The 17,352-nt window shown below is 35.9% G+C and overlaps 1 protein-coding gene across 2 annotated transcripts in view; it reads right to left on the reverse strand.

Annotated features, from left to right (window-relative positions):
* The window catches only part of THSD7A (thrombospondin type 1 domain containing 7A), a 439,132-nt gene that overhangs the window by 34,604 nt on the left and 387,176 nt on the right, over positions 1-17,352 (reverse strand). For both annotated transcript variants that reach the window (XM_044246118.1, XM_044246117.1), the window contains 2 exons: positions 16,896-17,159; positions 1,206-1,384 (listed from right to left, as the gene is read on the reverse strand). In XM_044246118.1, the coding sequence (XP_044102053.1) occupies positions 1,206-1,384; positions 16,896-17,159 (443 nt within the window). The remainder of the gene's footprint in view (positions 1-1,205; positions 1,385-16,895; positions 17,160-17,352) is intronic.

Below are 17,352 nucleotides of genomic sequence, written 5' to 3' on the forward strand. Positions count from 1 at the left end.
TGGCATCCCAATTAGCAGGGAGATTAGGAGCACCCTAGAGTGTATCTTTATTATCATTAACAATTTAAGTTAATTTGGGAAGTAAAGTATGTGTACTGGTAAGCAGTTTGGAGAGTAAGTGTTTAGACATTAAAATTAGTCTATGTATGCACGAAACCTACCTGCATATTTAAGGTTGGTTCATATGTATGATTTGGTTCATTTGTAACAATATAAATACACTTCTTAACATCTACACATACTATATTAAATTTATTCTTTGTTAATTCACATGTAGGTCAAACATGATAATAATTGCCTACATCTTCTATTACATTTGGATTAGTCATGATTCCCTCTATTAGTCTTTTTATTTTATATCTCTAATAGAACACAAGGAACAACTATTAATGAAGTGAGCATACAAAAATCAAAGAAGGTTCCAAATAAAATTTAAAAGGTCAAAGACTATAACATGGTTAAACTGATTCTGAAGTAATCTTTATATTTTTTTCTTTTAAAATTTTACATCAAACACATTTAAATGAACAGTCAATACATATTTCTTAGTTTTATTTTTTGATTTTTTTTAGAGAGGGAGGAAGAGAGAGAGAGAGAGAGAGAAAGAATATGAAGGGAGAGAGGGAGAGAGAGAATCTTAATCAGTCTCGAAACCCACGCAAACCTGTCAAGGGGCTAGAACTCACAACCCTGAGATCATGACTTGAGCTGGTATCAAGACACTCAAACAACTGAGTCACCCAGGAGACCCTCCACAACCTTTTTTTTTAGAGATGGAGAGGGAGAAAGAGAGAGAGAGAGAGATTTCCTAGTTTTAAGTAGTTGGTACTTGAGGTATCTTTTCTGAGAGTCTAGGGGAATTATGATAATGGGACAATCTTGCTCTCAGCACACAGCTAGATACAATTTTATGATATTATCTTAAAGGTAGGTGTCATTTTAATTTCCATTTTTCATATGCATATACATGCAGCTTACTAAATCATGTAATGCAAAGATAATATATCTGATTTGGGATTTTAAGAAAATATATATATATATATATATATTTACTCAGGGATTCTAAGGATAAAATGGATCAAATTTCTTATTCAGAGCTATTAGCTATTATATATTCTTCTCCATTTTGGAGGGAAAAAATAGATCATTGGGAATCGAAATAATATCTTCATATTCTCAGTATTAGAATCAATGGTAGAAAGTACCTGGTTGACATGGTCCAGTTTGGGGCAAGGCCTCCCTCCATTATATGGTTTTTCACGCAACCACTTGGACCGAACCTTCACGCCGCTCCCACAGGACTTACTGCAGCGGGACCAGTTGGACCACTCGCTGAGCTTGCAGTCGGAGGGACACGGGATGATGCAGGCCTCTTCGATGTAACCTGAACAGAGACAAACCAGATGAGAGCCACCTTCTCCGCATGCCACTTGCCCACTTCCACCCATCATTCAGCTCATTCAAAGGTCCAAGTTCGACTTGACAGCCCCAGGCAAATGCAAAGACGTCTGCGTTGTTAAGGACCCAAATTAAATTCTGCAGGAAAATGACACATACATACGGCGACTCTGGTAAAATAACAGCTGAGCAGCCGCCGTATGATCTGCTTAGGATTCACGCTCTCCATATTTCAACATCTCTGCCTCTCTGACAGCTCGTGTTTAATTGACAATAACCTGTCTGCTGCTGTATCGTTCTCATGCTGTCAGAGTGATACATTAAGAAAAGGATAACAGCTTTCTCTCAAATTCCCTGTTAATGTCACACAAGTCTTAAGTGTTTGAGTCCGTGCAATGTTCTTCCTCAAGGAGAAAGCCAGACACTCTCAGTCAACATCCAGCAGGAACAGTTTAACTTAGCACCTTATGTTTCCCCTTCTTAGCAAATCAAATCTGGAGAAGAAAAATGAAGGATGTTACGTAAAAAATGTCAGCATTTTTAGTGCTATCAGTTTCAAAACAGTTTCTGATCTTGCATTCAGTCGATTCTCTCGAAAATCTTCCACATGTTGTGGGCAGGTACTGACCGTCTGCTGGACAGATAGGAAAACAAACGCAGAAAGATAACTGGCAAGTGCAGGATCACACAGCAAGAGATGGGGTCTGGTCCAGGGCTCATTCCATCGAATCACACAGCTAATTAACTTATTAGTCTATAGATGTGATTTGAGAAATGGGTGCATTTTCCTGGAACAGTCCCTTATTACCAAGTTGGCATCTTACAACATCAATTCATCACCAGTATTCTCCAGGCAACTATGTGGAAAAGGTAAAATTTCCTTTGGTTGAGAGTCAAATGCATGGTTGTTCTGTGTAATACTCTGATGTGCAGAGGGTTTGCTCTTGTAGCATTTTACATCAGCATCAAGGATTCTGTTTTGAAAGTGATAATTATATAAACAACTAGGAAATTCTAGGGTGGTTTATAACTTTTTTTAAAAATTAAGATATAATTCCTACACAGTAAAAGTCAGCTCATGTTTTGCTTTTTAATATATTCATTGAGTCATACAATCATCACCACTATCTAATTTTAGAACATTTTCATCACCACAAAAAGAAACTCTATGTCCATTAGCAGTCACCTCCCATTTCCCCCTCCCCCATCATCTGGCAAACACTCATCTACTTTCCGTCCTTAAGAATGCACCTATTCTGGACATTTCATAAAATGAAATTAAACATTATGTGGTCTTTATTGATTGGCTTAATATAATGTTTTCAGGGTCCGTCTATGTTATAACATGTGTTAGTATCTCATTCCTTTTTATGACTGAATAGTGTTCCATTTATGGATAGATCATATTTTGTTAATCCATGAATCAGCTGATGGATATTTTAGCTGTTTCCCTGTTTTTATTAATAATGCTGTTGTGAACATTTATGTATCAGCTTCTGTGTGAACATGTTTTTAATTCTCGTGTGTGTATATCTAGGAGTGGAATTGCTGGGTCATATGGTAACTCTACATTTAAATTTTGAGGAATGCCAAACTGTTTTCCAAAGCACACCATTTTACAACACCACTAGCAAGGTATACTGTTCCAATTTTTACATTTGTCAAAACTTGTCTTTCTTATTTTAGTGTCCTTTGAAGAACAAAAGCTTTAACTGTCAATTGAGTCTAGTTTATCTATTTTTTCTTTGAGCTTTGACATCACATCTAGAAAACTATTACCTAATCTGAGGTAATTAAGATATACACTTATGTTTTTCTTCTATGAGTTTTATAGTTCTAGCTCTAATATTTAGGTATATGATTCACTTAATTTTCGTATATGTTAAAAGGTGTGTGTGGGGGGTACAACTTCATTCTTTTGTATGTGATTATCAAGTTATTCCAGGCCCATTTGTTGAAAAGACTATTTTTTTTCTACACTGAATTATTTTGTTGAAATCAGTTGACCATAAATGTTAAGGGTTTAAGTCTGGATTCTAAGTATCATTCCTTTGATCTCTGTGCCTATACCACACCATCTTGATTACTGTAACTGTAGTAAGTTTCAGAGTCAGGATTTGTGAGTTCTCCTAGTATATTCTTATTTTTTAAGATAGTTTTGGCTTTTTTGGGTCCCTTACATTTCCATATGCATCTTGGAATCAGCTTGTTAATTTCTGCCCAAAAAGGCAGCTAAGATTAAGAGTTATTTGCTTTTTGGAGTGCCTGGGTGGCTCATTTGGTTGAGCCTCTGCCTTGGGCTCTGGTCATGATCCCAGGGTCCTGGGATGGAGCCCCACATCAGGCTCCCTGTTCGGCAGAGAGCCTGCTTCCCCCTCTCTCTCTGTCTGCTGCTCTGCCTACTTATGCTCTCTCTGTCAACTAAATAAAAATCTTCAAAAAAATTGTTTTATATTTCAAAGTAATAGTTTATGAAATAGAATCAAACTAGAAATGTCTAAAATTTCCAAATCAATGGCATTCTGTGACCAAATTGTTTAATGTTTGCAAAAGTATGATTTTTTAAAAAAATCCCAATTATTTTCAAATGTTATCAATAGCTTTGGTAAAAGGACACTAGAATTTCAAAGGTAATAATTTTTTATTTAAATTCCAGTTCATTAACATACAGTGTGATATTAAGTCAAGTATACAATATAGTGATTCAACACCTTTATACAACACCCAGTACATCATCAAGTGTACTCCTGAATCCCCATAGCCCATTTAACCAGTCTCCCCATGCACCTCCCCTCTGGTAAATATCAGTTTGTTCTTTATAGTTGAGGGTCTCTTCCTTGGTTTGCTTCTCTCTCTTCTTTTCCTTTGTTCATTAGTTTCATTTCTTAAATTTTACATATAACTGAAATCATATGTTGTTTGTCTTCTCTAATTTCATTTGGCATTTTACTCTCTAGGCTCCATCCAGGCTGTTACAAGATTTAATTTTTTTATGGCTGAGTAATATTCCAGTGTGTGTGTGTGTGTGTGTGTAACACATTTTCTTTATCTATTCACCAGTTGATGAATACAGATACTTGAATGTTTTCAAAATTTGGCTATTGTAAATAATGCTGCTATAAACAATGGAGTGCATATATCCCTTTGAATTAGTATTTTTGTATTCTTTGGGTAAATACCTAGTGGTACAATTGTTGGATTGTAGCATAATTTTTAAGTTTTTGAGGAACCTCTACACTGTTTTTCAGAGTGGTTGTACCAGTTTGCATCCCCACAAACAGGGCAGAGGGGTCCTTTTTCTCAATATCCTTGCCAACACTTGTTGCTTGTGTTGTTGACTGTAGCCATTCTGACAGGTGTGAGATGAGATCTCGCTGTAGTTTTGATGTGTATTTCCCTGGTCAGTGATATTGAGCATCTTTTCATGTATCTGTTGGCCACCTATATGTATGTCTTCTTTTGAAAAATGTCTATTCATGGCTTCTGCCAACTTTTTGGGGGAAGAAAGGGCAGAGGGAGAGGAAGAGAGAATCCCAATCAGGCTCCATGCCCAGCATGGACCCCGATGTGGAGCTTGATCCCATAACAAATTAAGTTCCTGTCTGTGTTCTCCTCTAAGATTTGTATGGTTTCAGGTCTCACATTAGGTCTTCAAACCATTTTGAACTTATTTTTGTGTTATAAGAAAGCAGTCCAGTTTCATTCTTTTGCATGTCGCTGTCCAGTTTTTCCAATACCGTTTGAAGAGGCTGTCTTTTTCCCATTGGATATTCTTTCTTGCTTTGTTGAAGATTAATTGACCATATACTTAGTTAATTTCTGAGTTTTCTATTCTGTTTCACTGATCTATGTGTCTGTTTTTGTGCCAGTACCATATTGTTTTGATCACTATAGCTTTGCAATATAATTTGAAGTTCAGAATTGTAATGCTTCCAGTTTCACTTTTCTTTTTCAATTGCTTTGACTCTCAGGGTCTTTGTGGTGCCATCTAAATTATAGTATTAACTGTTCTACTTTTCACAGAATACGATTGGTATTTTGATAGGCATTGCGTTAAGTGTGTAGACTGCTTTGGTTGGTACATTAAGTGTGTAGACTGCTTTGGTTGGTATAGACATTTTAATAATATTTGTTCTTCCAATCCATGAGCAGGGAATGTCTTCCCATTTGTTTGTATCATCTTCAGTTTCTCCCCCCCAGTGTTTTATAGTTTTCAGAGTACCTTCTTTGTTTCTATATCATTTATTTCTGCTCTAATCCTTATTAGTTGTTTGACTCTTTGGTCAGATTTATTCCTAGGTATCTTACAGTTTTTGGTGCAACTGTAAATTGGATCAGTTCCTTAATTTCTCTTTCTACTGCTTCATTATTGCTGTATAGAAATGCAATAGATTTCTGTACATTCATTTTGTATCCCACAACATTACTCAATTTGTGTATCAGTTCTAGCAGTTTTGGGTTTTCTATATAGAGTATCGTGACATCTGCAAACAGTGAAAGTTTGACTTGTTCCCTGCCAAGGTGGATGCCTTTTAGTTCTTTGTGTTGTCTGATTGCTGAGGATAGATCTACCATTACTGTGTTAAATAACAAGTGGTGAGAGAAGACATCCCTGTCATTTCTGACCATAGAGGAAAATTCTCAGTTTTTCTCCATTGAGGATGATATTAAACTGTGGGTTTTTCACATATGACCTTTATTATGTTGTGCTATGTTCCTTCTATCCCTACTTTGTTGTGTTTTTTTTTTTTTTTTTTGTTTGTTTGTTTGCTTTGGATCATCAATTGGTGTTGTACTTTGTCAAATGCTTTTTATGTGTCTATTGAGAGGATCATATTACTCTCATCCTTTATTAATGCAGTGTATCACATTCATTTGCAAATACTGAACCACCCTTGCGTCTCAGGAATAAATCCCACTTGATCATAGTGAATGATTTTTTTTTTTTTTGTCTGTATTGTTGAATTTTGTTTGTTAGTATTTTACTGAGAATTTTTGAATCCATGTTCATCAGCAATCCTGGCCTATGGTTTTCTTTTTCAGTGGAGTCTTTATCTGATTTGGGTATCAGGGCAACGCTGGCCTCATAGAATGAGTTTGGAAGTTTTCCTTCTTTCTCTATTTTTTGGAATAGTTTGAGAAGAATGGGGACTATATCTTCTTTAAATTTTGGTGGAATTTGTGAAGCCAGCTGGGCCTGGGTTTTATTTGTTGGGAGTTTCTGATTATTGATTTTTTTTTTTTTTGCTGGTTATTGATCTGTTCAAATTTTCTATTTCTTCCCGTTTCACTTTTGGTAGTTTATGTGTTTCTAGGAATTTATCCATTTCTTCCAGGTTGTACAATTTGTTGAAGGATAGTTTTTCATAATATTCTCTTATAACTATACTTCTCTATAACTGTACTTCTGTGGTATTGGTTGTTAGTTCTCTCTCATTTGTGATTTTATTTATTTGAGTCCTTTCTCTTTTCTTTTTGATATGTCTGACTATGAGTGTATCTGTTTTTGTAATTTTTTCAAAGAACCAGCTCCTGGTTTCATTGATCTATTTTTTAAAAATTTCTGTATCATTTATTTCTGCTCTAATCCTTATTATTTCCTTCTTTCTGCTGGCTTTAGGCTTTGTTCTTTTTCTCGCTCCTTTGAGTATAAGGTCAGGTTGTTTGAGATTTTTCTTGTTTCTTAAGGTAGACCTGTATTGCTATATACCTCCCTATCAGGACCACTTTTGCTGCACCCCAAAGGTTTTGAACATTGTGTTTCATTTTCACTTGTTTCTATGTTTTTGTTTTTTTTTTTTAATTTCTTCTTTGGTTTCCTGGTTGACCCATTCATTGTTTAGTAGCATGCTGTTTAACCTCCATATATTTGTGTTCTTTCCATATTTTCTCTTGAGGTTGATCTCTAGTTTCATAGCACTGTAGTCAGAAACAGTGCATGGTATGACTTCAATCTTTTTGTATTTGTTGTGGCCTGCTTTGTGAATGAATATGTGAGCTATTCTGGAGAATGCTTCATGTGCACTTGAAAAGAATGTGTATTGTGCTGTTTTAGGATGGAATGTTCTGACTAAATCTGTTAAGTCCATCTGGTCCAGTGTGTCATTCAAAGTCGATGTTTTCTTGTTTATTTTCTGTTTCGATGATCTGTCCATTGATGTAAGTGGGTCTTAAAGTCCCCTATGGTTATTGTTTTATTATCAATAAGTTCTTTTGTGCGTGGGTGCCCCCATGTTGGGTGCATAAATATTTATAATTGTTAGATTTTCTTTTCAGATTGTCCCCTTTATTATGATATAGTGCCTTCTTTATCTTTTGTTACAAAGGTAATAAATTATTGAAATATTTCTAGAAGAATTGCATTTTCCCACATTCAAAATGACCACAAAAGTAAACTTTTAACCTTTTGTTATTTAGTACTCCTAGTTGAAAGTAGAATCACAGGATCATTCACATCACTACTTCACAAAGTAACAGATAAATGGATATTCTTTCTTTCCATTTTATCTGTTGGAAGATTATGGCATTAGGGAGAGTTAACATGTATGACTTCAGACTGATTCACATTATATTACTTAAGTAAGCAGATATAAAACTTTTATGTCTGATCTTCCAACAGCATATTCCAGAAAACATCTCTCAAATAAAATTCAACCTATAAAATTGTTAAAAGATATAAATTAGGCACTGACATAAAGACAAACTGCAAAAGAGTGTAATGCTCAGCATTCCATTTTTATTTTCCAATGTGTAACAACACTCAATAATTGTCTGTCATGTTTATCTAGCACAATTAAAATCCTTAATGCTACTAGTAAATTGCTAGATAAGCATTCCCTTGCCTTCTCTGCTAAGATCATTTTTGAGGGCAATTAACACCAAACAATCACAGGGGAAAGAAAGACAGAAACATTTCATGCGTTTTAAGGCTAAATAGACTGCTGGCATCTTGTAGCAATTTATGCCTTCTGAAGAATGCAGGAATAAAACAAATGACTTCACAATCAGCGTGTTAAAACTTTTAGCAGTTCAACACTGAATTTGACACATGGAAAAATCAACCTCCTGACTTCTGATCATGTTTTATGTATCCCGTCTCTATTCTGACCACTCTTCCAGGTTGAAATAAAAACAAAACACTAGCAGGCTTAAAGTGGCAACTGGAGGACATACTGCTTTTGAGAGACATCCAATCACCCCATTCATTTGAATTATGAATGCACAGATAAAGCAGCTTTCTACAACCTTCACAGTTACTATATTGTGTTGTTGAAAGGTGCACTGCTGATAAAGAATTCATTTTCAAAGCACATGGAAAATATTGGTTGGTTCTGATTTACAGCTGTTTGAATAAGCAACTCTGTGGCACTCTGTGTGAAACTTCAAAAAATCTCTCCTACTTTAATATACATTCTATGTACATGACTGCAATCAGGAATGAGAAAAATTAGCTAGAACTTTATTACTGTCCTCATGGGTTTAAAAATGTTAAAAATATTGTTAAAAAATTCTCAAATAGAATATTCTTTTATAATTGCATATTGAGGACTGATAATTCAGGAAAACCAAATTCCGATTTATAGCCAAATTCTTATCATCAAATGTTCTATCCAAATTCATATATTCAATGTATGAAAAGTTATGATCAACCTTGGGCAATCGTATTTTTCATAGTGAAGTGTTCAGGAAAATGTAATTACAATGAAATGCTATTTTAATTTTATATTTATTGTTTTTATATACATATGAAGGCCTATCTCTTCATATCTGCTGGGTACTTAAAGATTTTCTCAGGAAGTTTCAGCATCAGTGTTCATGGCCATGGGATTCTGTTGCTGTTATTATTCCAATACTGGAAGTTACCCGATGAGGCACATTCAGATTCACTTAGGTATAGCTATGTACAAGTTTATTACCAGGGCCATTTCTTATTGCCAACTCTAAAACCTCCCATTGTATAATAAGGGATTTGGCTGTTCTTTGTCCTGATTCCTGGGAGGTAGCCTTCAAGTCCTAAAATTTCCTGACTCTTTCTTATTCATGGTGGCTTTTTGGACTACAGGTGAGTACATGTTAAAAGAGATGCCTGAAGAGGTAGGGCGGGTCATACCACAAAGACACAACAAGTTTAGAGGGTTTGGGTTTTAAGCCGTATGATATCCATCCAATCTCTGTGTGCAGGTTGGGGGAAAGAGTGAGTTCAACCATGTGCCCAGTGAATCAATTAATCATGTCTACGCAATGAGACCCCAGTAAAAACTCTGCATAGCAAAGTTCAGGTGAGCTTTCTGGCAGATAATACACACTGATATGTAGAGAGGGCCATGCCCTTGCAGACCTTGCCCATTTGTCTCTTATTTTGGTACCTGTTTCTTCTTCTTCTTGTTCTTGTTGTTGTTCTTTTCTTTCTTTCTTTCTTTCTTTCTTTCTTTCTTTCTTTCTTTCTTTCTTTCTTTCTTTTTTTCTTTCTTTCTTTCTTTCTTTTTTAAGAGAGCGAGAGAGATTATCTTAAGCAGGTTCCATGCCCAGTGCAGAGCCCGATCAAGTGGGGCTTGATCTCACAACCCTGAGATCATAACCTGAGCCAAAATCAAGAGTCAGGTACTTAACTGAGTCACCCAGGCACCCCTGGGTACTTCTGATTTGTATTCTTTTGCTATAATAAGACTCTAATTATAAGTCCTTGGAGGTTATGGGAACTGACTCCTTGTGCAGCTGAAAATCCTTGTACAACTTTGACTCCCCCAAAACCTAACTACTAACCATCTACTATTGACCACAAGTCTTGTGGAATACATAAGGAGCTGATTAACATGCATTTTGTATATTGTATATACTATATGCTGTTTTCTTAAAATAAAGTAAGCTGGATCCAAAGAAAACATTAAGAAAATCTTAAGGAAGAGAAAATACACTTATAGTCCTATACAATACTTACAGAAACAAATCCGTGTTCAAGTGAACCTACACAGTTAAAGTCGTGTTGCTCAAGGGTCAACTGTATAGTGGTTTCCTAAGTTCTCTGAGGTGTTCCAGTAAACCTGAGGGGTGGCTAGAACCTCTAAATCTGTAGCCAGTATGTCAGTAGTAAGGGTAGCCTGGGGAGCCCTGAACTTGCCGCTGGTATCTGAAGGGCCGAGCAGTCTGGTTGAAGACTAAGCCCTTAACTGGTGGCACTTGGCCTAACTCCAGGTAGTTAACGGCAGAGTTACACTTCACTTTCAGACATACCTTTTAATCTAAAAAGTAAATAAACTTATTTATATAAGATCCTGTATCTACAGTTCACTTATTCAACAAAAATGAAGCCTTGGGAATAATTACATACATTAAAGCATTCATGGGCCTTCTCTCCAGATTTAACATTTATAATTTTAACTAATACTGTATTAAAAACAAGACATCAGTACTAAAAATCTCCCTTCAGGAATAAGGCTTTGTCAGCAATGTAAATGTATTTGGTGGAATGTTGAGACCATGAAGTAATGAGAAATAAATTCATTCTAAAACGTATTAGAGTGATTTATTTTTAACTTGATCCAATGTAGGACATTTTTCTTTCAATCAGTGAAAACCATATATTGTCTTAGAAGTATTTCCAAAGGATGATCTTTAAACATTAGTTTGCTGGATTCTAATAGGCATTACGTATAATTTTAACTTAAAAAAAAATAAAAAATTCTGTGGTCAAGTTAGAAAATCACTGCATTTAAATTAAGTAGGTTTCTTTACCCTGGGCTTTCCTTTTTTTTGCTAATATGAACTGTGAATCTCTAGAATGATTTGGTTGGTACATTCCTATAATGACTTTTTTCTATAGCATCTTCTGGACCAGTAAGAAACAGATCATTCAGATAGGTTGTAATTATAATGCATTAGACTTGGATTCATATGATCCTGGTGGAGGGTATTAAGGAGGGCACATATTGTACGGAACACTGAGTGTTATATGTAAACAGTGAATCTTGGAACACTTAAATAAATAAATAAATAAATAAACTTTGGATTCATGTTTTAAGGTATACAGAGTTTTTAATGTGTAAATAGTAGGATTTTTCGTGTGCATTTCCAGATATGGGAAAAAAAATGCAAAAGTGGATAAACAAATACAAAACTTCTAACTCTCCCAAAGTTAAGAAATTTTCCTTTTCTTAAGTTATATTTACTTTAAAGTTCTAAGGTTCTGAAGGTCAAGCTAATGGCCAAGTGAGGGGGAAACTGTTATGTGAATAAATACCTTGAGGCTTTTTTTTTTTTAATGGCTATTTAAAAAGACCAAAAGAGGAATCGAGTTTGTTTTTATGCAAGTTAACTAAAATTTCCTAGAAGAGATATAGTGAATTTTAATGCAGCTATGAAGAAATGGGATAAACATGGAAAGTAAATACAAGTAAAGATTTTTCTTCAACATTTAAATTTAAAATGCCCATAAATTTGTTTGTGTGCTCTAGGGTTGCTTTTTGAGCCCACAGATAGGGCTCATGTCTAACATATAATACCTTCTTCATGTACACATAAAAAATTCCTTATGCATAAGTTTTGTTCACTATATAACTATTTTGATGATGTTTTGAAGAAGAAAAAGACCTACATTGAAGGAATGAGACCAGACTATTGGGTTATGGAACTTAAATACTATTTTAGATTTGCAGGGTTTTACTACTACAATAAGAATCTATATGTGGATTCACACAGGTCATTTAGTATCTTTATGAATTATGAACCTTGTGACATAATGTAAAGAATGAACAATTCTATGGTTAAATCAACGAAATTGCCACAGATATCAGCAAGATTACCACTCTGTAATCATTTTGCTGAAAATTAGTGTTACAACTTCTCTAAAGAATTAGGGGGGATTAGGGGCCACAGGCCTATAGAAAGGATGTGAAATAAAACACAATGGCAGACGCTGTTGATTAAGGCGAAGATCAAAATTCTTTTTTTTAAATTGTTACAGATAATGAACTATTTTTAGCAGTTAAATTTACTTTAAGCCACAGAGCACTTTCTTTCTAAAAAGCTGAAAAGAAAGTCCAGTACATTTATGGGATTTATTGGACGCTATGTTTGACAGCCTGGCCTGAGGGGCTCCGTGGAGCCCAGTCTGAAAACCATGTTATTAAGTAATAGATGAGTTGAGGTCTCCAGGACATGGAGCACATAGAATTAAATAATAACGCCAGATGTTTTTCTGTCACACACAACAGGAATGGTAGCTGCAGGAAATTTTCCAATGAAAGTCTCTCCCTCATCACCTCTATAGTCCTCCTTCAGGGAGCCTGTTGGAGAATAATGCTGGTCTCCATACCTTATTTAAATTTGACCCTAGGCTACTGCTTTCTTTTTGTACTCAGTATCCACAGTGGCCCCTTCCTTCTTTCCCTGGCTCTTTAAACTTGCAACAATTACCTCAGGAAAAGTGTGTCCCTCAAAACCTGCCTCTCTTTTACACTTAAAAAGAGAAAGATCTCAGTTGTGAATGACAAATGCAAAAGTCATACTAGCTGTACCTGTGCTGTCAAATGCAAGATTGAAATTCTGAAATGAATTAGACATTAAACAAATACGACCAACTAAAAAAGGTTTTCACAGAACTTAGCACTCCCTTTCAGCTTGTTTACAAGACTCTATTTATTGCCTTTTCTGCCTGGTTTAATTAAACATGCTCTTCCTCAAATACCACCATCCATGATGATAAGGAAAAGTTTCTCATTCAATTTTGTTTCTAATTAACCTCTAATATTAAACTTATATAACCTTCTATAGAATCCTATTACAAAAGTAATACATTCTAGTTATACTATGGTTGAGTGGTTATGTAGGTTATCCTCAGAATCTACTGTCCCCATATTCATACTTATTTTTATCAGATGTACCCTGAATTCCACACAATATCTTGAAAGTACATGCTCTTGAACTAAAATCTATTTGTAAGTTGAGTACTGATAATCATTAAATTGCCAGTATCCTTTATACAGAGCCCTGTAGACTTGTTCAGTTTGAGAATCACACCTAAATAGACATTCACCTTATGAAGACCCACCCTTGTAAATTAAAAAAAAATTCCTAATATTCTTTTCCTAATAAGTGGTAATCAAGTGAACAAGTGAACTATGACATGGGAGGTATTGATTATTTTGCCTAAGTTAGCATATTGTGCTGCTGTAGGGGGTGATCTCCACACGCCTTTCCTACAAAGATTTAAGTTCACATTCCTACCAAAACCCAAAACCTGTGAGGATATGCGCAATCCAGAAAAGCAATCCTTAAACTTTAAAAGTGTGGGGTACCTGGCTGGTTCAGTTCTTAGAGCATGTAAGTCTTAATCTCAGTGTTGTGAGCTCAAGACCCATGATGGGCATGCAGCTTACTTGTAAATGAATGAATGCAAATTTTTAAAACGTGCAGTAAAGCTTCCTGGGGATCTTGTCAAAATGCAGATTCTGACTCAGAAGGGGTCTGTAATGTGGGTTGAATTTTCACATTTCCAAGGTTTCTCTGTGAGGTTGATGCTGCTGGTCTGTAGACCACTTGTGTCTTTACTTGTACAGAGAACTTTTGGTCCACAGAGCCTAAAGTATTTGCTAGCTGGCGATTTAGGAAAACATCTGGCGATAAGATGGCCACCAAATTTGACCTTTTATCAGCTTTTCCTCTCATTTTAATGCCAGAAAACATGCCCAGAGGTGGAGACTTAACATACAAATGAAACCTCTGATGTATGAAGAACCATGTTCTGTCAACTGCACCATGTGCCCACTTGCCTGGGAACCCCAGCCCCTCTGTGCTTAAGTACGACCCCTTTCCACCTCAGCCCCTTTAAAACATTCCCTGGCTGTTGTTCTGAGAGCCAGTCTGACACTTTCGTTGAGATGGTGTCTCCCTTTGCCTGCAGGTGCTGCCCCAATAAAGCCTTGCCTGTGCCTTCAAATTTGGGGTCCAGCCTTGTTTCTCCTGTCGCTGGGTCCGAGAACCTGAGCCCAGTAACAGGTATATCATCTTTCATACAAAGTTCACCACTATAAAGAATTCCAGACATAACAGAACTGTGCCTTAGGGAGAGGATATTAAAATAATGGTGACAACATGGGAAATGGCCTAAAATAATATAATTAAACTGGTGAAAGTCCAACTGTTTTATCAGTATAATAACTGATAATATGATCCACAGATGAACAGCACAGATAAAACAGAAAAGCCCTAAGGCCACTATCGAACAGGGAAGAGTTGCGTCTTTGCACTGCATACACGTGGGGATCAATTCTATGTTTAATCTGAAAGCAGAAAGAGACTTGTTCGTGAAAGCCTCTTTTTTCACCATCCAGATGGAAAGCCAGTTTGGCTGAGAGAAGGCAGTGGTCACTGAGATTGTAATGTAGAGTGCGCCTTGCATAGAACACCGAAGTTAGAGTCTCCCACCAACACCATCAGAACTGATAGAACATATATAAGCAAAGAGGCAATTTCCAAAGAAATCAGGCCACAGAGATTCAATTTCCTTGGATGTCACTTTGAGTAAATGTATTGGTAAATACTAAAATATCCCACAGGGCATCTACCATAGATTAGATTTAATGATAAAGAATTGATGCTGGACAGACACAAGGAACGAAGTGGAATCACTTACTTAGTTAAGGGTCTTAGATCCTTCCGCAAGCCCCACAAAGCTCAGTGCTGTCAGGAATCTATCTTTTCTGCTTTTGTTCTAGAGTACAGTACTGTCTTCTTCATGCTTTGAGTCAACAATCCTACGGTATTAGGTTTACTGCCTTTGTTCAATTTCTATTATTTTTGTACTTTGACTTTTGTTAAGTGATTAAACATCTTTATGAGATTCACAGGATATTTTTAAGGGTTTTTTTTTTTTTCCCTAAAAATAAGATTGACTGTTAAGTGGCTTACTGACACTCTGCTGCATCTAATTAACAGATCAGGATAAAAGTGAGAATATACAAAAGTCATTCTGAAAACTCAAAGGTTATGTTACAAATGATTATCTTGGTGATTCACTAGGCATAACAATTTAATATGTGAGCAAACCCTTATAAGCTATATTCTAGGAGAAACATATTTTTAAAAGTGATCTTCAGTTTTACATTTTAATGACTAATTATGATCTTCTACATTATCATATAACTCAGAATGGCAAGTGCATTTACATTTTTCCTGGTCTCTAATCTATAGCACTGATATTATTGATACAAAAAATAAAATACCAGTTACCCTTGCACCTGTTTCTCAAAGCACACCTATTATAAATATCAAATTCTTTTTTCTTTTGTAGTTATTGTTCTAAATGCATTGACTATCTTTAAGTTAGGAATGTAGTAAACTAAATATATTAATCTGAAAATACTTATATCTAGAGCTTCAATATAATGGAGTCTCTGGGGCTATTTTTACTAGACTTTGATAAAAAAGGAATTATGAGATAAGGTGAAAAAAGGGAAATGAATTTTGGAAATTTCTTTGCAGGGGGAGGTTTAAGAGATTCCAATAAATGTGTCACTGATGGTACTTTGACGGTTTATAAATAGAGATGGTCCTATTAGTTCATGTTGTTTTCTGAACCATATAATGAAACTGGAGGAGCACTGTTCCAATAGCAGAGGCTATTCCAGCAAGGTTCGAAGGTAACTGGTACGTCCCTCCCTCCTGGCAACGTAGCTCATCTTTCTGAGGTGACCTCCACGAGGAAGGTAGGAGGATCACTGCCCAGTGTTTGCAAATATATGGCATCTGTGATTCAGGCTGACCCACTGTAACCTAATCTCAGTCCAATACAAAAAGACAGATGTATTAAAATAAAGAATAATGGAAAATATTGCTTAAGGACTACCATATTAAGATTTAGAACCAAAGAGTTTACAACATACTCTGATCAAAGATGGCCACTCTTCACAAACATCTGGCAATTTAATTATTATTACTGTGTTTGGTTTAGAAAACTAAAGAGGGCACAGTTAACTAAGAGTATGTACATTTTTTTTTTCTCCCCGCCACCATTTTTTTTTTTTTTTGCTAATCTTAACACAATGAGGAATAAACAAGAGATATTTGACTTCACATCAGTTATGACTTTCAGTCTTTCTTCTCTGCCACTTAGCGACATTTCAGGCATATTTCAAATCTTGCCAGTTTGGTTATTAGAAGACTGTCTAGTTATTTGCAGATTAAATTCAAATCTCCTCCCCTCTGCCCTCTCTTGTGGCCTTGTTGGGCCTATTTTTTGGGCCTATATCTTCATCTGTACCAAGGGAAGTTTCTTGCACCATTTTTGTCTGCCCATAAGGCTTTCTTGCCACCCATTCTGGGATTTAGTTGCCAACTTCTGGACAAGACAAATGTCTCTGTGTGTCCTATCTGGTGCCCCGAAAATGCTCCATTTAGAGCACTATCTGTAAACCTTCACTTCCCTCCGTTCTGACCCATGTTCATTTAAATTCCACCCCCAGAGAAAGCAAACATGTAACAGTGAACAAAAATTGGATTACCATGGCTGTTACATCTGGACGTTTCCACGAGCCGGCCATTCTGGTCGTAGCATGCCATTGCTTGGTAACGATATCCTTGACCACATTCCTTGGTATCTCCTTGTGTTTTCACTCCCAGCAACAATTCCACTTTCCCCTCTGGTAAAATGCAGTCTGACCAGTTCCCCACAGGCTGTGCATTATACTTGTCACAAGGACAGTACTGAGTCTCAATCAGGGGGTACAACTGAGAATTTTTACATTTTTCCTTCTTTTTACTTTTTCCTGTGGAGAAATTTAAGTTGGAAAATATTGTTATTCATTTTAAGCATCCCTAATTTTCGTCCTTTCCTAACTTCCTTTCTCCATTTTTAACCGTATTCAACATTAGCTTACAAATAAATGCTATTTTCTCACTCCACAGTGCTTTCTCTGGAGGCTCTTATCAATACTAGGTGCCTTGCAACAGTGAAATTTT

Source organism: Neovison vison, chromosome 4 (assembly GCF_020171115.1).
Source record: "Neovison vison isolate M4711 chromosome 4, ASM_NN_V1, whole genome shotgun sequence".
Classification (NCBI taxonomy): Eukaryota; Metazoa; Chordata; class Mammalia; order Carnivora; family Mustelidae; genus Neogale; species Neogale vison.